The following is a 22,669-nucleotide window of genomic DNA, read 5'->3' as shown; positions in this document are numbered from 1 at the left end:
CAACAAAAGTAAATTATAAAACAAAATTTTGTTTAAATAATTTTTAAAGGTGGTCCGTAATGCCCCGGACATAAATTTTTTTTCGTCTAAATTATTCTGTAACAATAATAATAAATTTGGTCGAAATATTTTTTAAAAAATTAGTACCCGGTACTCAAATTCTATAGAATCATGTGGGGTAAGTGTGCGCACTTGCCCCACATGACTTTAGAACTAAATTTTCGTTTAAACGGGCCATCTTACCTAGTTCCCCTAAATATAAAAATGATATATTTGTATATATATTCACATACTTGATAAAAGTGTTTTTTTTACAGATGTCTAATTAAAAATATAATAAACTGAGGCATAAAAGTTCTGTTAAATAAAAAGAAAACATCAATGAAAATGAATATTTTTTATTGTAATTTTATTTCTAATGATTCTTTATACAATACTCTATATACTGGCACTAGATCTTATTCTCTAGACGTTTAAATATCAATATAATTAATAAAACACATATTTTAATAACAAAATAATAAAATACAGCTGCAAAATAAAATCATATAATACTTGCTAGTAAATGCTTTAGCATAAATAAATTTTATATTAAAAATTAATGATAGATAAACTCAAAATAATAAACCATAGAGTACATTATTTACAGACTAATCCAAAAATTTAATCATATATACATGAGTATTTATGTATATACGTTTTTTTAAAAACTATGGATTAAACATAACTCTCTTAAAATCTATAGATATTCTATTCTGAATGAAAGATTCTATTGTAACTGACTGACTGTTAGAGTTGCCGACGTCGTGGTTGATGAAGATTCTTGCTTCAACTCCTGTGCCCACATGTGCTGTGGCCATCCAGTTCTTCCTTTACATTTTGACGTTTCTTCATAAAAATTACTTACATTCTGATACGCGTCATTCTGTTTAAAAAAAAACCAACAAAGTTAAAAAAATTTCTGTTCTTCAGTTTTCAAATTCAAAAAATTATGTAGGGTCGGGGGGGGGGGGGGGGGTTGAGGAAATATTCAATTTTCGAGGACTCAAATACGCATAATTTTTTTTTTATGATATTCGTGAATAGAAAAATTTTCAACTGCGTTTAAAAAAAAATTTAATTTTTCGCGGGCAAAACCGATTATTAATTTAATTGTAAAGTAATTATTGCTAATTAAATTTTTATTGTCAATGAATTGATAAACTATACGGAGAGAAGAGAATGGTAATAATTACCATTCTGCATGGTAACGTCCTATTTTATAAAGCATAGGAATCGATACTATGTAGCATGGGAATGATTACTATTCTTCTGGTAATATTTACCATACTACATAGTAATCATGCTACTGGTAAATATTACTTTGTAGCATAGTAATCAAAGCCATGCTAGAATGCTACTGAGTCCCATGCTGTATAGCGTGAAAGCAGCTTAAATATTAAGCGCTGCTATATAGTATATACGTCCAATATAACCTGTACATATATTAATCTTAATTACTACTTATATCAATGAATATTATTTTAATGAACATTATCAATCATACAAAACTCAAGTATTATTTGACAAGTATCATTGTCTATTGTACTCTGATTTAAAATGATATTCTACCACACGTATCGTCACTGCTGCAGTCGGAAAAATGTATATTCCAAAGCGCTGGATTTAATATTTTTAATTTAGATAATTGTTAATTTTCTCTACATTAATAATTCTTAATTAATAATTTTACTTGCAATAAAATATTAATTAAATGTATTTTCAATAAATAATTAAATTATTATAATATTTTTCTAATAAAACTAACCCATGTTAAAATATGTTAATGTTAATATTTATTGTTTTATTTAAAAATTTTTTAAATCAGTTAAAAATTTATTTATTATTAATTAAATAACCTAATTTTTAAATTATAAAACCTTATTTTAATATTAACCTTACTGCCTTGAATTGGCAGCAGCTTCATCGAAATTGTAATAATTCCAATGTAGCATAGTAATGATTCCAATGTAGCATGGGAATGATTCCCATGGTAGCATAGGAATGATTACCATGCTAGCATGACTAGCGGTACCATTCAAAATCGGACAAACTACTATGTCAAATAAATAATACGGCTAAAAAAATTTGCGTTACCATGCTACATGGTAATAATTACTATGTTACATTGGAGAATATACCATTCACTTCTCTCCGTGTATTAAATAAATTTAAAAAATCAAATATTTACCGAATGGTGTTGCGATTTATTTCTTTTGTTACTGGACAAAATTTCCGCTCGGAATGTTTGAGGTTCATCTTCTTTGTCGCTTTCCAAAACGGCCATTAAATATCCAATATAAGAAGCAGCTAATCGAAGAGTTTTTATTTTAGACAATTTAGTGTCCGCCGGAACATTTGGAATACAGTCTCTCAAATCAGCAAAGGCATTGTTGATACTTTGAGTCCGTCTTCTTTCTTTTTTATTAGCGGTATTTCTTCTTTTGGGCCTTATAATTAGTGTCGAACCGGTGTCATGAGTGATTGAGTTCATGTGGTGGTGAAGACTAAGCTGAAGGTGCTCCGAAGATCCAGCAGTAGATATGTTGTTGTTTTGGTGATGAGTTACTGACATAGAAAAATCAATGTGACTTCTGATATCGGGTTTCTGTTGGTTTGAATTATGGTGATGATGGTGATGTTGATGGGGTTCTTGGTATTGTTGGTGTTGAGAGTAATGTAAACTTGAAGAATAAAGTTGTTGAGGTATTGAGTGAGAGTAATGTTGAATTGGAGACCCGTATATCGAGTCTTGACCGCTGAATTCTTCGATTGGCAATGGGGGAGTTGATGCCGTTGCACTTCCGGCGTCAGAACTACCGCCGGATATCCCTGAATCTCCTCCACAACAAATTGGTTGGCGGTCGACGTCGGACAACCCCACGGAATCTTCAATAAATTAAAAAAAAAAACGGTTTTGATTCCGGGCAATAATATAAAATATGAGGCGTACAATTATTATATTTTTCATATCATCTGCGGGTTCCAATGCCTGTTTTGGCGGTAAAAATACGACAATTTCAGACCAATGCGATTTAGCTGCAGAAACTGATCAGTTTCTTCCCTAGGAGAGAAGTTTATTAATTGGTTTACTGTAAAAACCTCTAGATATTTGTGTCAGAAAAATAAAAAAAATAATATGAGTTAAAATACAAGATTATTCTTTTGCTACACTATTGGTCGGAAATCGGCTAGTCTTGGCTGGTTAGAGATTTTGATTCTCTGTATCAATGCAGGTAATATGAAAAACACATAATGTGTGACACGGGAAATATTACGTTTTATGAAACGCGATTTCAGACATCGGGTAACGTCCGTCAACTTTACCCTCGTCTGAAATCGTCTTGTTTCATCCCTTGTCACGCGATATACTATTCCAAAAAAAAAATTTTCTGACATAAAATTTATCATGACTTTTTTTTACGCTAAATTAGCAAACTAAAGATTTTGAAAAACCGCAGACTAAATTTTGAGTGTGAAAAAAAATCTATAAGTTATAGAATGAAAAATTCTAAGAATTACAACTTTTCTCTTCAACCATGATTATTATTCAAAATCGTAAGTTTTTCAGATCGCACTGGGTTTTTAAATTACTCATCTAGGGCCAGGATTTTTGCTTTAATTCAAAACTAATAAGCAATAATTAATGGCCTGAAATTTTTGTTATTACGGCAAAAATATTGGTCGTATCAAAAAATTTTTTGAATCAATTTTGTACAAAATTTAATTTTATAAAAAAAATGTATCTTATAATTTTTTCTTAGGACTAATAAAAAAGCCGTAATTTCAAAATTAAGATTTTTGTAATTATCAAAAATTTGAATCAATCATTATGATCCTTAATTTAGGAATTACGGTGAAAATATTGGTCGTATCAAAAAATTTTTCAAATAAAAGTTATTCAAAATTTAATTTTATAAAAAAAGTGTCCCTTGTAATTTTTTCAAAGCACCAATAAAAAAGCCGTAATTTCAAAATTAAGATTTATCACTCAAACATATCCCTAATTTTTATGAGTATGACTGTAGCAAACATCAGACAAATTTAAAATTATAAATAAATAGGGTAAATAATTTAAAAACTAATATTTCGAAAAAATGCACTTATTAATTTCCAATTTTTTAAATGCACATTTTAAAAAAATTTTACTAATAATTTTAAATTGTCTGATGTTTGCTACACTCATTAACAGTAAAAATTAACAGTTTTTTTTTAATTATAAAAATCTACTCTAATGACTCTTTGCTCCGATTGAAAAAAAATAAATAAAACAAGAACCGCCGTATCGTTTCCTACTTTTCAATGCTAATTACTCCACCAAAAATATATAAATAATTAATCACCAATTGGATGTAAAAAAAATTACCATAAGGCCTTTGACTGACGTAGTGATAGGGTTGATGCCATTGCGGATAATAATCAGTATGAGCTTCATATTCTCCCAACATTATAATTAAATTAATAAATATATTTTCCACCAAAACAAGTTACCAAAAATCACTGTAAGTCTCAACAAACAAATAGATAAATTTCAAATCACTTTATCATAAATAACAAAAAATTGGAAACACTCAGTACCAAATAACGTGGAGTTTATGAATTTAAAAAAATACACACCAATCAATTAAAATAATTAAAATAATAAATAACTTAATTTTTGGAAACAAGACTAATGAGCAGTCTGTCAGACGCGTGCGCGATCTAAGATGCTTTCAAACTAAGACTGATTCTACGTTTCAACATCATCATATTATACTAGCAGGAAAAATGAATATAAGAACTACATAAGTATATTTTTGACTTTTTGTCGATGTTATCTTGATCCAGTGGCAAGTGGGCAGACCCCGGTGTTAACCATTTAGTCCCGCCCAGAGGCGGAGTTATCTTCACCCACGCGAATATAAAACATAGTTGTACTGAGTTTAATTCAATTAGTAAATTGCTCTCAAGTTAGAGTGGGATATGATTTAATGCTTTGAAAAAGTTTTATTCGATAAAGAAAACTAATTGCCGATATTATTTCTTACAAATACTTGAGGTTACATTTATTTTTCTTTATTTAATTACTACATTTTTTTAATATAAATATATACCCATGTACAAATTTTGATCTCAAAATGTTTCAAAAATTTTGGTAATTATTCTTTATTGCACATTGAAGGGATACAGAGAGTAGGTTCCTTACTGCAATTAGGACTGAGCAGGACTAGTGGATATGAGCATATATACATTTTTTTTTTATATATTTCACAGGCGTTTAAGAACTTGTTGTTTCATACCAGACTGTTTTGCATGAAGTAGAAGATGTTCTTTATATTGATAGACCACATTAACAGGATATGATCATGATAAATAAAGTTAGCAGATATTTAAAAATTTTTTGATTTTTTTTAATATAAAAATAAATATTTTGAAAAATTGCACGAATAGTTTATGAAATTTCCGACATGTGCATTTTTTTAGAAATATTTTTTTTTTATTATTTATCTGTTAAAAAAAATTTTTTTGTCTGCTAACTTTACTATCATGATATGATCCTGCAGTTAGCAGACAATTGAAATTTTAGGATTTTATTTTAAACAATTAAATTTGAAAAAAGAAAAAAATTGAAAAAATGCACATGTAGAAAATTAAAAAATATAAGTGCAATTTTTTTAAATATTTTTTTTTTTATAATTTATAGTTTTTTAAAAAATCCAAAAATTTTTAGTCGGCTAACTTCTTTTTTAATTGAGTTTTCGAAAAAATTAATACCCGCGAGTTTCAAAATTTGAAATTTGAATTGATAATTTTTTTGTGACTGAAAACATTCAAAAAAAGAAAAACTTCAACTGAGTACTTTTTGGACACGTTTTTGGAATTTGAAAATTTTGCTGGTCTGGAAAACATGGAAAATAAAAGACTTGTTCATAATTGAACGTTTTTTGACTTTTTATAAGAATTATAATTTAAAAAAACGACATCTGAGGTTTGGAAATTTTTGTACTTTTGAATTTTTTTAGTCCAACAAATGATCAACTAATTATTTTAAATAGTTGTTTTTTTTTTGTGTATTTAAATTTAAAATTAAAAAAATAAATTTATTACGCATAAGAAAATAAAAATTTAAGGATTTCCGGGCGCCAAAAATCTTTTAAGGAAAAAATATATATAATTTTTCGTGGCTAGTCCTGGCGCCGACCTCCCTCGAGGATGAACAAGAACTTAAAGAAATCATAGCAAACCGCGCGACGTGACCGTAATAAAATGTAACTTGAACCCATACTGTAATGTCCATGAAAAATAGTAACATAGTATTTTCGACCTTAGAAAAATTACTCAAATGTTCAAATACAGTTTAATAAAATACGTCTTTATTTAATGAAACTTTTTTTAAAAAAATACATAAAAATTTTTCAATGCACCAAAGTCTAGACAAAATAAAATACTTTTAAAATGGTAACTTATTTTTTAATGACAATCAAGTTTTTACAAAATAAACATTGACAATTTTTTCTCGAGAAACTAATCGCTGATGTTTAGATTATAAATTTTATTGTATATAATCATCTAGTCTTTATCAAATTAAAATACTTTTAAATCTCTTAGTTGTATACATTATTTTTATTAATGTGCTTGTAAAATGTATATAAAAAATTTAAATCGCTTTTAAAAATTACACTTTTCAAATTAAATGTTTTTTTAAATGTTCCCACGTTAATACTTTATGATACAGTAGCGTTATTGTATTAATTTAATAATTTTACACTGTAAAAAATCAGGAGTGAATCCGGATTTAATTTCAATCCGAATTCACTCCGTAACTCGGAGTTCCGGAGTTTTTAAAAAAATCACTCCGCATGCGGAGTGAATTGGGAGTTTTTTTTAGCGGAGTGCCGCGGATTTTATTTCCCTTCCAGTGCACTCCGGTTATGATAGTAAAGTTAGCAGACATTTTAAATTAAAAAACATTTTTTTTAACAGATAAATAATGAAAAAAAAATATTTCTAAAAAAATGCACATGTTGAAAATTTTATAAACTATATGTGTAATTTTTCAAAATATTTTTTTTAATATTTATTTTTTTGTTGAAAAGAATCCAAAAATTTTTAATATCTGCTAACTTCATTGTCATACTCCGGTTCGGAGTTTTAAGATTTAAATGAATTTATGTTAATTTATATTAAACTGTTAAACAGTGTGTGCGCGTGGGTGTAAGTGTGTGTGTGCGTATCGACTAGTAATGTAATACGTGAGTTTTTACTTCGATTTTATTTAATAGAGTTATTTTTTATTAATAATATTTTTAAAACTTCTCTCCAGAGTAAATTTAACTCCCGAGGGATTATATTAATAAAAAATTATCTACTCCGCGAAAACTCTCTTTCGGAGTGAATTTTACTCCGAGGGGAATGAATAATTAAAAATTCGTTCACTCCGCATTCACTCCGCGAATTTTTTACAGTGTAATGTTTATGATCCTGAAGTTAGCAGATAATTAAAAATTTTCGGATTTTTCTTCCAGCAAATAAATTACAAAAAAATAAAAAATAAAAATGTGCACTTGTAAGGAATTCAAAAAACTATAGGTGCAATTTTTTCAAATTTTTTTTTTTTTAATTTACCGTCTAAAATAAAATCCAAAAATTATTAGACGTCCACTAACTTCAGTATCATTAATATTTGTGTAGTCAAAAAATTATCCATTTTTTTTTTTAAATTTAATTGAAGGGTTGGTGCCAAAAAAAATCAGTTGGTTAAATATATTTAAGTTTTAGAATTTTTATTTTTTAATCGCAACTGAATTAAAATTCCTATTAATCTCAGAGCCATCGAAAGCTAATAGACGATTAATTTTTGAAATTGATAAGTCAAGTGGTCGTTGAGTTATTAATAACTTTAATTGATTTTAATTTCAATGTGAAATATTTGAAACCTAAAAATTTCAAGTGAAATTTTTGAATTTTTAAATGAAAAAATAAACGCGCCTACAAAAATTCATTTTTTTTAAATTTCTTTAAAATTTTTTGCTGGAGTTTTTGCAGATGCGACTAATCGGAGTCGCTTAAGACTCTACGGTAATTTTGACTTTTAAAATTGTGTATAATTTTTTTTTTTCACTTAAGTACCTTTGAATTTTGAACCATCTGTTGATTGCAATTATGAAAAAAAATTCTGCAAACTTTTAAATATTTTTATTTTGGCGGGCAATTTTACACTGAGGCCGAAGTACTCAAATTAACTGTTTAATTTTTAAATTTATATTTGAACAGTAAAATTTTTTTGCATACATCGATTACTCAAAATTTCATTAAATCATGAGATTATTTTCCAAAAAAAATTTTTTTTCATCAAAAGCTTCATAAAAAATAAATCATTAATTTTTACTGAACTTGTCATAAATTTTTAATTATTATGATAAATATTTTATAGTAAATTAAATAATAATATTTTTTATTTATTGAAATTATTTTATAAGCACTTGAAGATCTAATTTATGTATAAACATCAAATCATTATGTTGTTTTTTTTTCTGTACGTCAGTTTTAAAGAGAAGATAAAATATGATAAATTATGAATTGTAACTAATAAATAATTAGATGATAAATTTATGTTGATTAAACATTACGTGGTTGACGCCTACTATGACGTTAGAATTCTTGAATAATTAAAAAAAAAAATGAAATTTTTTAAAAAATTACCGCTGATTTTTTTTTTAAATTTCGTTTTAATTTTTCTAAAAAAATTTTTGCATACAAGTACTGGGTATTAATGATCAATGATCATGATCATGATTAATCATGAATTATAAATATCTCGAACGATAACTCGATCGTTAAACCAAAAATTGTAAACACTTAAAATAAAAAAAAAAAAATAATGAATGAAAACAAACTACCGTCAGTTAAACTCAATAAGTTTACGTGGGTTTAAAAAAATTGAGTTCTAATAACTTGCATAAATAATCAGGTTTCCTCAACATAAACAACGCATGATGAAAGTTATAAACTGTTAAAAAATGAATTAATTTTTTTTTTATTTAATGTACATATGTAATGTAAGCATTTTTGCTCCATAAAAACTTGGGTATCACTTTGTATAATTAATTATTGAACAAACTTACTGTTGATAAATTCCCCTTATTAAAAACTAGATTACATTCATTTCACACCATAGTAAAGATTTATTTTTTTTAAAACTTGCTCGATAGTTACGATAATATAAATATTAATTATCCAAATAGAGTATGTAGAAAATTAAATAAAAATTTTTAGCGTACATGCTTGAATAAAAATAAATTATCAATGTATGGAGAGAAAAGTTTTATTTGTCCTAAGAAATTTTTTGCATTATGAATTGAAAAAAAAAATTTTCATTCTGAAGCTAACAGACAATTAAAAATTTTCGAATTTTTTTTTCGACAAATTAATTAAAAAAAAATAAAAATAAAAATATGCACATGTAGAAAATTAAAAAAACTACAAGTGAAATTATTTTAAATACTTTTTTTTTATAAGTTAACGTTTTGAAAAAGTTTAAAAAATTATTAGACCTCGGCTGATGATCCTGAAGTTAGCAGACAATTAGTCATTTTTGGATTTTTTTTTTCAAGTCAATTACAAAAAAAAAAAAACTAAAAATATGCACATGTAGAAAATTAAAAAAACTACAGGTGCAATCTTTTAAAATATTTTTTTTTTGCAATTTATCGTCTAAAAAAAAATTCAAAATTAATTAGACGTCTGCTAACTTCAGTATCATAAAATTTCTTAGGACAAGTAAAACTTTTCTTGGAGCGAGTAAAATTTTTTTAAATACTTTTTTTTTTTTATAATTTAACGTTTTGAAAAAGTTTAAAAAATTTTAGACCTCGGCTAACTGATGATCCTGAAGTCAGCAGACAATCAGTAATTTTTGGACTTTTTTTTTCAAGTCAATTACAAAATAAAAAAATGCACATATAGAAAATTTTAAAAACTACAGGTGCAATTTTTTCAAATATTTTTTTTTTTGCAATTTATCGTCTAAAAAAAAATTCAAAATTTATTAGACGTCTGCTAACTTCAGTATCGGCGCGAGTAAAATTTTTTTTTTTGAATTTATGATGCAAAATTTTTCTTGCGTCAAGAATAATTTTTTTCTGTACATATTTATTTATATATTGATAAATAATAATTATACTTTAATGTGAAGTATAAATTTACGCCACCCAGACTAGTGTTCCGAGGACCTGCCGTAATAACTTCTTTCCTGTCCTTCTGGTATGACAAACTAAAATAACATGTTTTCGGACCTCAAGTGGAGGAAGTTAACATTTCAACTATGAGTAATTACAAAAATATCAAAATAAAATGACTATATTTATACCGGATAAAGTTGTTTTATGCATCAACTTGGTCGGTTAAATTATCGCTATTATTTCTTCCTTTTTTTGTTAGACAGACAAATTGTCAAAAATATTAAGACTTTGAGGTACTCTGACGTTTCGATATATGAAACTCTGTTGCTGCTCACTAATGCAATAAACTATATTTAGGTAACGATATAATATATAAAGCATGATTTGATATCGTTTTAAATACCACATGGCCCCAGACAAGATACTCAACCTTCTTTAAAGTATTTCATATTTTATAATCGTATAATAATTGAAAATATATATTGCTTCATTTTTTATATTTAAGTAACACCGCAATATAAAAAATCGGGAGTAAATACGAATTTTATTTAAATCCGAATTCACTCCGAGTTCCGGAGTTTGAGAAAAAAATCCGCTTACGGAGTAAAGGGGGAGTTTTTTGGAGTGAACTGAATTTTTTCAAAATCCGCATTCACTCCGATCTGAAGTTAAAAAAAATAAACTTCCGGAGTAAATTTAATTCCGGTCACTCCGAAATTTTTTACAGAGGCGCAATTAGATTCAAAGTAATCACAAAAAAATATTATTAGTCAATTTAGTATGGAGAAAAATTTTGATTTTTTTAGCGACTTAAAAAATTTATTTTCCTTGAATATTTTTGGTATTTATTTTCAACGGAATTTAATTTAATTAAGTATTTTATCGAACTTACTTGGCATGACATTTCACTTAGTAAATTTTTATCTTAGGTAAATTATTTTTGTCCCATTATATTATGTCACTTTAATATAATAGCCGATGAACTATAGATTTTGTCCCTAGAGTAATAAACAGCGGGATGGGTGTTATTTATTGTTGATGTATCTTGGTTTGGTTACATATATATACAATATATGCCCCGTCGACATCTGCAAGCCTTAATTGGATATAAAAAGTTATTGCGGGAAACCAGTGCATATTTTTTCAATTTATTTTTTTTTTATAAATATTTAATTAATTCTATTATTTTATTACTAAATATTAAAAAATTCGTGCCAAAAAAATTCCAAAAAAGTTTCTCATGTGAAACTTTCAAACATGAGACAGATTAGAACTTTTTTGGAACGTTAGTAATTTTGATGGTAAAAAAAAACTTTTTATGAGCAAATTTAGAGTCAAAAATGGGCGTTCTTGGAACTTTTTTGGAATTTTTTATAGACGTTTTTTTTAGTTCTATAAAAAATTCAAAAGTTAAAATTTTTGAACTTTTTTGACATGTTTCTAGAACGTCTTTATTCTACAGAAAATGCAAAGGAAGTGATTTTGAAAAGTTTTTGGAACGCATTTTTTAGTCCATAAAAAAGTCAAAAGTGGTGATTCTGGAACTTTTTTGGAATGTTTTGGGAACGTCTTTTTTAGCTCTATAATAGGTTGTAAAGTAATGATTTTTGGACCATTTTTGAATGTTTTTGGAACGGCTTTTTTAACTTCCGAAAAAGGTCAAAAATGGTGATTCTGGAACTTTTTTGGAATTTTTTAAGGACGTTTTTTTTAGTTCTGTAAAAAATTCAAAACTACTGATTTTTGAACTATTTTGGCATGTTTCTAGAACGTCTATATTCTACAGAAAATGCAAAGGAAGTGATTTTGAAAAGTTTTTGGAACGCCTTTTTTAGTCCATAAAAAAGTCAAAAGTGGTGATTCTGGAACTTTTTTTGAATGTTTTTGGAACGTCTATAATAGGTTGTAAAGTAATGATTTTTGGACCATTTTTGAATGTTTTTGGAACGTCTTTTTTAGCTTCTGAAAAAAGTCAAAAGTGGTGATTATGGAACTTTTTTGGAACGTCCTTATAAAATTCAAAAAAATTTCTAAGAGCGTCCTCTTTTGATTCTAAATTCGCTCATAAATTTTTTTTTTTTAACATCAAAATTACTAACGTTCCAAAAAAGTTCTAATCTGTCTCATGTTTAGAAATTCCACATGCGGAACTTTTTTGGAACAAATTTTTTTTACCCCGAAAAAAATATTGTCTTGGCACCGAAATTTGGGCATTATAAATTGAAAAAAAAATTTTCTTAGACTAAGAAAAAAATTTGTACCCCACTTGTCAAAGTAAAAGATACTGAATGTTGACTAGTCACCTGATCTCATAATTTTTTAAAATTTTTAGTAAAGCCGAAGTTTATGGGAAATAAATTGCGAAATATGTGAAATAACTAATTTTAAAAATTAGCAAATATTAGAATGATTGTATCACAGGCTTCATATTTTTTTATTTAAAGTTTATATCGGTATATAAAATATATAACTTGTAATCTAAAGATAATTATCGCAAGCTTTCAAGATAAATAACTAAATACGTTATTTAAATAAACTTAAATTACACATTTATTTATTACTATCTCTATAAGATTAGATAGAAAATCCATTAATTTAATTATTTTTCAAGGCACTTACAGACGAAGGATGCGGCTCGATTCAAAGAAAAAATAATTTATCTCAGAAGCTTCTTCATTTGCGAGGAGCTCAAGATTTTTCTTCGGGACTATTAGGCGCCTGGATTTAATTTTTAGATTACTTTTTTTTATCCTTCATTATTAATTTTCATTCACTTACACTTGAAAGAAAACTCCCACTCAAGTGGATCATTATCACTGCTCTCGTTCTATGCATTAGATATTTTTAATTTTCGATAGAATCGATAACAGTTAACTTTCATAAATAAATTAAATTTTGTATTAAAAAAAAAAAAAAAAAAAAAAAATTACGCTTGTAGAAAATTTTAAAAACTGTAGGTGCAATTTTTTGAAATTATCCTCTTGAAAAAAAAAATCAAAAAGTTATTCGACGATGGCCGAGTGATGAATTCATTTTTAAAAGTAAAAAGTGTCTGTGTAAAAAATTAATCAATTTAATTTTTGAAATCATATATATATATATATATATATATATGATCTCGAATAAAACTTGTAGTAGTCAATGAACATTACAGTCGTTGATAAAAGAGGAACTACACGATAATTTAACTACATGACCTGCATAAAAAAAAATTACCCACAGCTTAAGTGAACATCTGCAATAATTAAAATTTCAAATTACAAAAAATATTTATATTCAAATTCCGCGCCAACTTAATTGTGGTATAAATATTTAAAATTTAATATGAGTGCGAATGTAACGGGAAGGCATCAGTTACCTACAATTTTTTTGCCGATTGTATCAAATGCCTACAATATTTTTTCGTACATAATAAATGCATACTGCTCAGTTGCCTACCAAACTTTATTGCCTACAAAAATAAAAAATATATATTCTAATTACATACAAAATTTATTGCAGACTGTTCTATTGCCTACTAAAAAAATATTTTATGATATCCAATTGATTACTATTCAACTGTGTACCCATCAGAGAAATACCTAATTAATGTAGAGAAGCTTCTGATTTATTTGCTAAGAAAATCAAGAACTTGTTGATGAGAAATGATGAATGTTCAGGACCGATCATTTAGAAAAAAAAAAAAAAAAATCAGATGATCTGAAAAATATCAGAACCACGGTAGTGTCCACAATATTAACTGGAAACTTTATTGTTTTCTATTAGATTAAAAATTAATTAACATTGTTAATGATTGAAAATATATTCATTTATATGTTCATTAGGGTGCGTCATTTCGGAGCAAAAATTTTTTTTTTAAGTGCATGTGGAAAAAATCATAGTTCAACACAAAAAAAATAATTTCGCGCAAGAAAAAAAATTCTATGACGATTACAGACCTAGCTCATTGAAAAATTCGATTTTCCCATTTAAATAACACGGGAAAAATTTTTTTTTTAGCTTTAAGTATTGTTAACTCATTAAACAAATCAATAGATCAAATAGACTAATGCATATTTTTGTAGGAAATTGAATGCTCTACAAAAAAGGTCTCTTATTATTTTTCGATAAATCCATCTGTTCAAAAGTTATTGGAGGTCGAAGTAAAGTTGGAGATCTTTTTACTTTTCCGGCGAAACGATCAGACTTATCACAAAATGTTGTAGAATATTTTTTCTTGACAATTTTATTCTCTACAAATTATTATCAGTAAAGTTTTTTCAAATTCCGCATCGTTTTCTATTTATTTTCATTTTAATTTCAAGCTATTAAAAAAATGGTTCTGATCGATTTCAAGAGCTCGACATTGAAATGGAAATAACTAGAAAACAATGCGGAATTTGAAAAAACTTTACTGATAATAATTTGTAGAGAATAAAATTGTCAACAAAAAATATTCTACAACATTTTGTGATAAGTCTGATAGTTTCGCCGGAAAAGTAGAAAGATCTCCAACTTTACTTCGACCTCCAATAACTTTTGAACAGATGGATTTATCGAAAAATGATAAGAGACCTTTTTTGTAGAGCGTTCAATTTCCTACAAAAATATGTATTAGTCTATTCGATCTATTGATTTGTTTAATGAGTTAACAATACTTAAAGCTAAAAAACAAATTTTTCCCGTGTTATTTAAATGGGAAAATCGAATTTTTCAATGAGCTAGGTCTGTAATCGACATAAAATTTTTTTTCTTGCGCGAAATTTTTTTTTTGTGTTGAACTATGATATGTTCCACATGCACTTAAAAAAAAAAAATTTAGCTCCGAAATGACGCACCCTAATGTTCATATTTTTTTTTTGTAGGCAATAGAACTGTAGGCAATAAAAGTTTGGTAGGCAACTGAGCAGTATGCATTTATTATGTACGAAAAAATATTGTAGGCATTTGATACAATCGATAAAAAAATTGTAGGCAACTGATGCCTCCCAATGTAACTGAGAAGCAGGAATTTTTAAAATTCTTGAAAGAATAAAAAAAGGTTTATAATTATTAGAACAATACAATTATTTCTTTAGTATTGGAATTGTTATTCAACTTGAGCGTTTTATTACCATTGTTATCTTAAAGCCTTGAAACAATAGTATTTAATCAATAAGTAATTTAAATAACTCATAGCAAGTGTCATTGATTATTCAAACAGAACGTTCTCTGACACAAACATCTGACATGTAAATAAAAAAAAATCTAGACATCGGTTGACCCTGTGGGCCAGCCCAAAAACTTCCCGCTGTTTTCAAGCTCAGAGCTCGAAAACATTATTTAGAAAATTTTAAATTGTCTTAGCTGGAGTTTAAAAAAAAAACTAAAAGACAGCATTGAAAAATAATGTATAATTTATTAATTATGAAATTTATATTTATTATACATTTTCATATATTTCGTCAGAGTATTTTTTTAAACTATTAATAATACAATTATCATTACGCAGATTTACCATCCCCGTAAATTAACATGATTAACTAAACAGCAATGATTTATTTCTGAGTACCGCGTTACATATTTTTATTTATATATGTATGTACGTGTTATTATTATTCATATTTATTAGTGTGTTCAGACCCGCCACTGACGACCACCAGATACCCGGGAAAATTTTAATTTGTATAAATTGTTGATAAAAAAGGCGAATAATCAATTAAAAAAAATGTATGAATTATCAAGTGTCCTGATTAATATGACATTCAAGTGAACAAATTTAAATGTAACGATTATGAATATTTATCATAAATAGTATTAATATAAATAATTTAAAAAATCAAATTAATTAATAAGAAACATAAATAAAAAACAATTCTATCATGCGCACGCACACAGATTTTACATACGCACATTTACTGCAGATAGAAATCGATTTTCATTTATATTTTTATTAATTAATGATCGATTTTACTTTTATTTATATTGATACTATGTACAAAGATTATCGATAATCGAAATACTAAAATCTGTTCGCTCAAATTTCACTTCAATCAGTACACTTGATAATCCACACATTATTTCTATTGGTTATCAACTTTTTGTCTACTAATTTAATTACGAATTTGAATTTTCCCGGGTATATAGAAGGCGGAGCAGATGATCCGAATACATCATATATAAAAAGTATATGCTCTTCAATTAAAGAGAAATTTCAAATTGGTTGTAAGGAATGTTACCCCCAGTACTTAAACTTTTGTATATTTTTCAAAATTCAATTAAAGAAACATAAAAAAAAATTGTCTATTTTAAATTAATACTAAAAGTGAAAGAAAAATCCTAGAAATATTTTTTTTAATCATTAAAAATGAAAGTGGTCTATAATCTAAATGCCCAAATACTTGTTTTCATTATCATTTTTTTTTTACTGCCTAGTCTTTGGAAATCCAGCCAATTTCCTCTAACTTTTCATAGACATCCTGCATGACAGCCTTTGGTGGTTTCATTGAATTGAACTTATAAAGTAATCCACGTTCTTCGTAGTACTTAATTATAGGCATAGTATCATTGATAAAAGTTTCATGTCTCTTTATCAAAGATTCTGGATTGTCATCACTTCTGCCACTACCTTTAAGTCCTCGATTAATACAACGTTCTGTACATACTTCCTTACTGCATTCGAGATAAAGTACAGCTTTAACGATCGCTTTATCAGTCATCACCTAAAAAAAGAAATTAAGAAAATTACATGAGAAAAATATTTTTTAAAGTTTTTTCTATGAGTATTTTAGATGATACTGAAGTTAGCAAACGTCAAATAATTTTTGAAATTTAAAAAAAAAGATAAATTATAAAAAAAAAAATATTTTGAAAAATTGCACTTGTAGATTTTTTTATTTTCTACATGTGCATTTTTTCAGTTTTTTTTTTTTTTGCAATTGATTTGGTGAAAAAAAAATTCAAAAATTGTTGATTGTCTGCTAACTTCTGGATCATTATTTTAGTTGTTTATTTTAAAAATGCGGACGATCTAGTAATATATTTAAAATGTAAACTTAATTAAATTCAATACTGTGTTAATAGTCTTAATGGTGAAATTAAATTAATTAATAATTGGTGCGACAAAAATGGTCTAAAATTAAATGTCGGTAAAACAAAAGCAGCAATTTTTGGATGACAGTAAAGTTAGCTTACATTTTAAATTTAAATAAATTTTTTTAATAGATAAATAATAAAAAAAAAATCGGTCTGTCAGTTGACCCTGCGGGCCAGCCCCAAAACTTCCCGCTGTTTTCAAGCTCGTTGAGCTCGAAAACATTATTGTGAATACATTTTCGAGCTCTTCGAGCTCGCAAATACTTTTGTATGCCATTGTTTTGTAAAAAAACATTTTTTAGCATTTCTTTCTCCCACGATATCTCGCGAACGAATGAACCGATTTTGATGGTTGAGGTGGCATTCGACGCGGCTTATAGAGTTTTAGAGCTGATTAGATTTTGGAATCAATCCATCGAGCAAATTGGAAGTTATCCAAATAAAACATTTTTGAAAAAATTTTATTTTTGAAATATCTCTGAACGCACCCTACCGATTAAGTTCAAATTTTTACGGCTTCAAGACATTAACAAGCCGCGTCGAATGACACCTCAACGATCAAAATCGGTTCATCCGTTCAAGAGTTATGAATATTTACATACATACATACGTACGTACACACATACATACACTCGGACATCATCGTGAAATTAGTCAGGATAGCTTCCTAAAACCTCGAAACGTCGACATCTGATGGAAATTCGATTTTCGTAAATCGGACCGAAACCAATAACTTCCCGAATTTTTGAAAATTTACAATTTTCTTAGCGGGAAGTTAAAAAAATATTTCTAAAAAAATGCACATGTAGAAAATTTGATAAACTAAACATGCAATTTTTCAAAATTTTTTTTTAATACTTATTTTTTTGTTAAAAAAATCCAAATATTGTTAAATGTCTGCTAACTTTATTATCATATTTTTGGAAGTGTATTTAAAGTTGACGATGAATTACGTAATTTAGTGCCTAAAATTAAGATAGATTCTGATTAGTTCTCCTTAATTGTCATAGTGTTAAATATGATAAGTCGTTTATTGTTAGCGCAATAAGGGCGTGGAATAAACTACCAATAGACTGTACAAATGAATGTATTTTTAAGGAATTTCGGAGATCATGCTTTAATTACTATCTGTCAAATTTAAAAGAGTGATTGATTGATAAATTATAATGAATGATATTTTTGTGATGATGATAGTGCATCATTACTGTAAACGTAGATAACATTTGTATTTTTACTTTTATATATGATTATATATTTATACTATATACTTTTTGTATTGAATAATTTGTATCCGTGATGGCCGCAAGGAGCCTAGACTCCATGGCCAAATAACAATAAATAAATCAATTCCCCTGAAATCTTGGAACAATTCAGTTACATCTGCTCAAGACCAGATCTAAGATCCCGAAGGCTGTATTCAATAAAGATAACAAAAAACTAAGTATGTTATGGACCAATAAACAGGATTGCGAATCTAGTTAATAATCATTGTACTGAGTTAGATTACTTTGCTGGTTCACTCTCCTCCTTTACATCTAATGTAAAAAACTTGTTACTACTCTATTAGTCTGTATTAGTCTGCAATAATTTTCTTTGTAGTAATTAAGTACACGCATAAAAATGATGATATCTAATCATTTAATCTTGTAATAAAAACTTTGTATGTATATAGCCGACCGGCGTTTACTCTATTCGAAATAAATAAATAAATAATAATAATAAAATAACATGTATATTGATATGTGATCACCAGGAGCAGCAGCTCCATGATCATAAATATACAACAAAAAGTGTATCTGTAGATCAGAACGTTTTTTGCTTAACGAAAAAAAAAAAATCGGAAAGTAAAAAATCTACTAGATGACTAGATTTCTGAAATGTTTCGCATTTCAATGCTGGTATGTCATCCGAAAATTAAAATCCATCTCCAATTTCCGGAACTACTTCTTGAGCAGCCAGATTACGTAAATTTCTTTAATTTTCGTTGCGCGAAAAACGTTCCCATCTTCAGGTGCATAAACTAAACTAAACTAAAATTGTAGTAAACAATAAATTTGTTTTCCACCATCAGTATACTGATGATCCTGAAGTTAGCAGACAATTTAAAATTTTCGGATTTTTTTTTCAAGAAATCGATTACAAAAAAATATAAAATAAAAATATGCACATGTAGAAAATTTAATAAACTACAGGTGCAAGTTTTTCAAATTTTTTTTTTTTTCAAATTTACCGTCTAAAATAAAATCAAAAAATTATTAGACGTCTGCTAACTTCAGTATCATAGTATACTGATGTATTTTTTACTGACCTTGGTCCAACCATCCAAATTATCTTGGTTACGTGGGAACCCATCGATGAGAAATCGCTTGTGAGGATTCGGTGATGACTGCATAGCGCGATCCAGCAAACTGCATGTTATTTCCACCGGAACAATGGTGCCATTGCGAATATGAGTTTCAATGATGTCACCAAACTCCGAACCCGGCTTGGCTCGTTCTTCTCTCAGGAGATCACCGGCAGACAAATGGACGTACCCGGTTTTTTTGACAATGTTGTGACATGTCGTACCTTTGCCAGCTCCTGGACCGCCGAGTACGAATATCACCTCTGGTTTTTTAATAGCACTCATTGCAATTCGTCGTAGACCTAAAAATTTAATTACCATATATAAATATATATGTAAGTATCGGTTTATTTTTCTTACTACTCTTTTACTGAGCGTTGTAATATTTTATTTTATTTATTATCAGATTATCACTGGGTTTAATACTAACAGACTAGCAAGTAGTCGGTAGGAAATTGTTGCAAAAATGGTCAGTGGTCAGTTGAAATTTGTAGTGGGAGAAAAATGAAAACTTAACCGGTATAATAGACATCAACATGAAAACCACGTACCTGTTTTTTTTTATATTTATATAAATCTAGACGCGGTAATTTTAAAATTTATTTTTTTTACGATGGAATTAAAATTTTTTTTTTTAATTTAATTTTATTCTTTTTCTTTTTTTTGATGATAATTTGAATCTTATTGTTGGTAAAAAATTAATAACAATGACAGTGATAATAATTGACAGTCATTTTGTGCTTTCACTTTATCACAGAAATTTGTGGTTATAAATTTTATTTAAATTTTTAAAAAATAACAGAACTTGTTAATTATTTTTATGACAATTAAATATTTTTTTAATGGGATTGATAAATTTGTTTATTTGAAACAGTCAATTGTTTGAATGTAATAATGAAATTTAAAAAAAAAATAAGTAAGAGTTGGAAATTTTTGTTTTGAAAATATAAATAAGTAAGAAATTTTGAGGAAAAAGGAAGTTGTAAATTGAGTTGATTTAAGTAATTAAACAAAATAATAAACATAAATATTTACACGTGGAAATTTGCCAGCCCATTTTTTGTTGGAAATAAACAAAAAGATTGAGTTTTTTTTTGTTAAGTTGGTATTTGAATTTTACGCGGGCTTATTGTTATTTTTATGAATTGATGTATTTATAAATTGAATTTTTTCAGTATTTATATTAAATTTAAATATTTATGAATTTTAAAGACAACCGGAAGTTCAATAAATTATGAGTGTAATGTAGCAGACATCAGACAAATTAAAAATTGTTAATAAATAGAGTAAATAATTAACAAAATAAAATTTTTAAAAAATGCGCATTTCGAAAATTTTGAAATTAATAAGTGCCATTTTATAAATATTATTTTTTTTATTATTTATAATTTTAAATTTGTCTGATGTCTGCTACATTTTGTGTCTTACGTTTAAATTAACTTGTTTCTGACTGGCTGCTGACAATGAATCTTTAAGGTCATTCTCAGAAGATGCCCCCACTTTTTAAAAATATTCAATGACTCAATCGTAATGACGGTATTTAAGTTTTGATAAATATAATTAAGTAAAAAAAAGTTAAAGGTAGGACAACTCATGACTGCTTCGTCTGAAATCAAAAAACTAAAAAGATTTCTTTAGTACATAAGTTCATCTTAGATTTGAAGAAGGATTTTTTTTTCAATAACTACTTATTTTTTAATTAAACAAAAGGAAGAATTTTTGGCGAAAATCAGAGTTTTTTGATTTCACCTCTATCAAAAATTCAAAAATGAATATTTTGTTTATTCCTTCGTTCAAATCCAAAATACACTTATGCACTAAAGAAATCTTTTTGGTTTTTTTTATTTCAGATGAGGCAGTCATGAGTTATCCTGCCTACGGCATAGACTTTTTTTTGAGGTGTCTCTCCCCACTACCACTGGCTTGTTTTTAAATATTTTTTTATGAAAATTTAGTAGAAGATTCTTGGATTGATGTTTAATAATGTCACCCATTTTCAAAATTTTCCCTTTTCTCCCTTAAGTTCCAATGCAGGTCATCATGAAAACTCTAGTATGTAACTCAGGAAAAAACACGATTTCAAACTGCGGGTGACTCGTCTCTCCCCACTGCCACTGGTTTATTTTTCAATATTTTTTTATGAAAATTTAGTAGACCATTCTTGGATTGATGCTTAATAATTTCACAAATTTTCAAAATTTTCCTTTTCCCCCTTAAGTCCCAAAGCTGGTCATCATGAAAACTCTAGTGTGTAACTTAGAAAAAAACACGATTTCAAACTGCGGATAATGTCAGTCAACTTCACCCTGGTCTAAAATCCTTTCTTTTCATCCCACGTCACACAATATTCTAATTAATTATCGCAATTAAAAATCTCCTGAAAAAAAGTTCTAATTTTAACCAACAATGAAAATATAAAATAATCAGACCTTGTGTATAATGAATTTTTATTGTAGTAAAATTAGAATAATAACAATCACATATTGTGTAATTTATCAACGAGATATAACACACATGTTATAAAAATAATAATAATAGTCATTATAATATCAAATATGTATATATATATAAATGTTATTATTATATATATACATATATATAATAATATAAATAATTTAAACGCATTGTATACATATTAATTAACTCATTAATTATTGTCAATGAAAAATCAATTGAAAAATTCATCACAATGCTAAATATTGTTACTTAAAATTATGTAACATTTAAAAAGTATACATATAAGTATATATATATATATAAATTGTCGAGTGGCATTAATTTTATTTTCTTCCTATCTCTTATTTTTATTTACTTTATAATTGCTATTATTTATTATTAACTTTTATTCCATTTAATTAACGTTTTTATTTCATTTATTTTTAACATATATATTTAATATTTATTTTTATTTATATCTACTAAATATAATCTCTAAAAAATTTCCAGTTTAAATGAAATAAAATCACTTTTTATATCGAATTTTAATTACTATTAGTAACTTATAAATAATTATTATTATTTATTACAAAAAATATTTTCAAATTAATAATTAATTTAAAATTATAATTATTAT

General features: G+C 26.9%; 2 protein-coding genes across 6 annotated transcripts; both read right to left on the bottom strand.

The window, feature by feature from the left end:
* Window positions 1–451: 451 nt before the first annotated feature.
* On the bottom strand, window positions 452–11,335 carry LOC130677708 (heart- and neural crest derivatives-expressed protein 2-like). 2 transcript variants are annotated; one of them, XM_057484557.1, is made up of 3 exons: window positions 11,092–11,335; window positions 2,231–2,928; window positions 452–925 (listed from the first exon to the last, which is right to left on the bottom strand). In XM_057484557.1, the coding sequence occupies exons 1-3, from the start codon at window positions 11,096–11,098 to the stop codon at window positions 770–772; spliced, it is 861 nt and encodes a 286-aa protein (XP_057340540.1). In that variant the 5' UTR covers window positions 11,099–11,335; the 3' UTR covers window positions 452–769. The 2 variants fall into 2 exon arrangements, with proteins under 2 accessions (XP_057340540.1, XP_057340539.1); XM_057484556.1 differs by lacking the exon at window positions 11,092–11,335 and adding an exon at window positions 4,406–5,375.
* Window positions 11,336–15,558: 4,223 nt separating this feature from the next.
* LOC130677887 (UMP-CMP kinase) lies at window positions 15,559–20,787 on the bottom strand. Of its 4 annotated transcripts, none has more exons than XM_057484789.1 (3): window positions 20,632–20,787; window positions 19,561–19,898; window positions 15,559–16,879 (listed from the first exon to the last, which is right to left on the bottom strand). In XM_057484789.1, the coding sequence occupies exons 1-3, from the start codon at window positions 20,651–20,653 to the stop codon at window positions 16,589–16,591; spliced, it is 651 nt and encodes a 216-aa protein (XP_057340772.1). In that variant the 5' UTR covers window positions 20,654–20,787; the 3' UTR covers window positions 15,559–16,588. The 4 variants fall into 4 exon arrangements, with proteins under 4 accessions (XP_057340772.1, XP_057340776.1, XP_057340774.1 ...); XM_057484793.1 differs by lacking the exon at window positions 20,632–20,787 and adding an exon at window positions 20,148–20,300; XM_057484791.1 differs by lacking the exon at window positions 20,632–20,787 and adding an exon at window positions 20,027–20,164.
* Window positions 20,788–22,669: the final 1,882 nt, after the last annotated feature.

This window comes from Microplitis mediator, chromosome 11 (assembly GCF_029852145.1).
Source record: "Microplitis mediator isolate UGA2020A chromosome 11, iyMicMedi2.1, whole genome shotgun sequence".
Taxonomy (NCBI): Eukaryota; Metazoa; Arthropoda; class Insecta; order Hymenoptera; family Braconidae; genus Microplitis; species Microplitis mediator.
The sequence above is the reverse complement of the archived record's forward strand: the minus strand, read 5'-3'. Positions and strand labels throughout refer to the sequence as shown.

Bases quoted from the DNA above. Each gene is read 5' to 3' on its own strand.
- LOC130677887 (XM_057484789.1), bottom strand. From the start codon at position 20,653: ATGGGCTGGCAAATTTCCACGT. The intron at 19,899-20,631 runs GTAAATATTTAT...TTAAATTTTTAG, and splicing joins GGGCTGGCAAATTTCCACGT to GTCTACGACGAATTGCAATG. The intron at 16,880-19,560 runs GTCAGTAAAAAA...TTCTTTTTTTAG, and splicing joins ATTTGGATGGTTGGACCAAG to GTGATGACTGATAAAGCGAT.
- LOC130677708 (XM_057484556.1), bottom strand. From the start codon at position 4,487: ATGTTGGGAGAATATGAAGCTCATACTGATTATTATCCGCAATGGCAT. The intron at 2,929-4,405 runs GTAATTTTTTTT...AATTTATTGAAG, and splicing joins CGTCAGTCAAAGGCCTTATG to ATTCCGTGGGGTTGTCCGAC. The intron at 926-2,230 runs GTAAATATTTGA...TTTTTTAAACAG, and splicing joins ATAAATCGCAACACCATTCG to AATGACGCGTATCAGAATGT.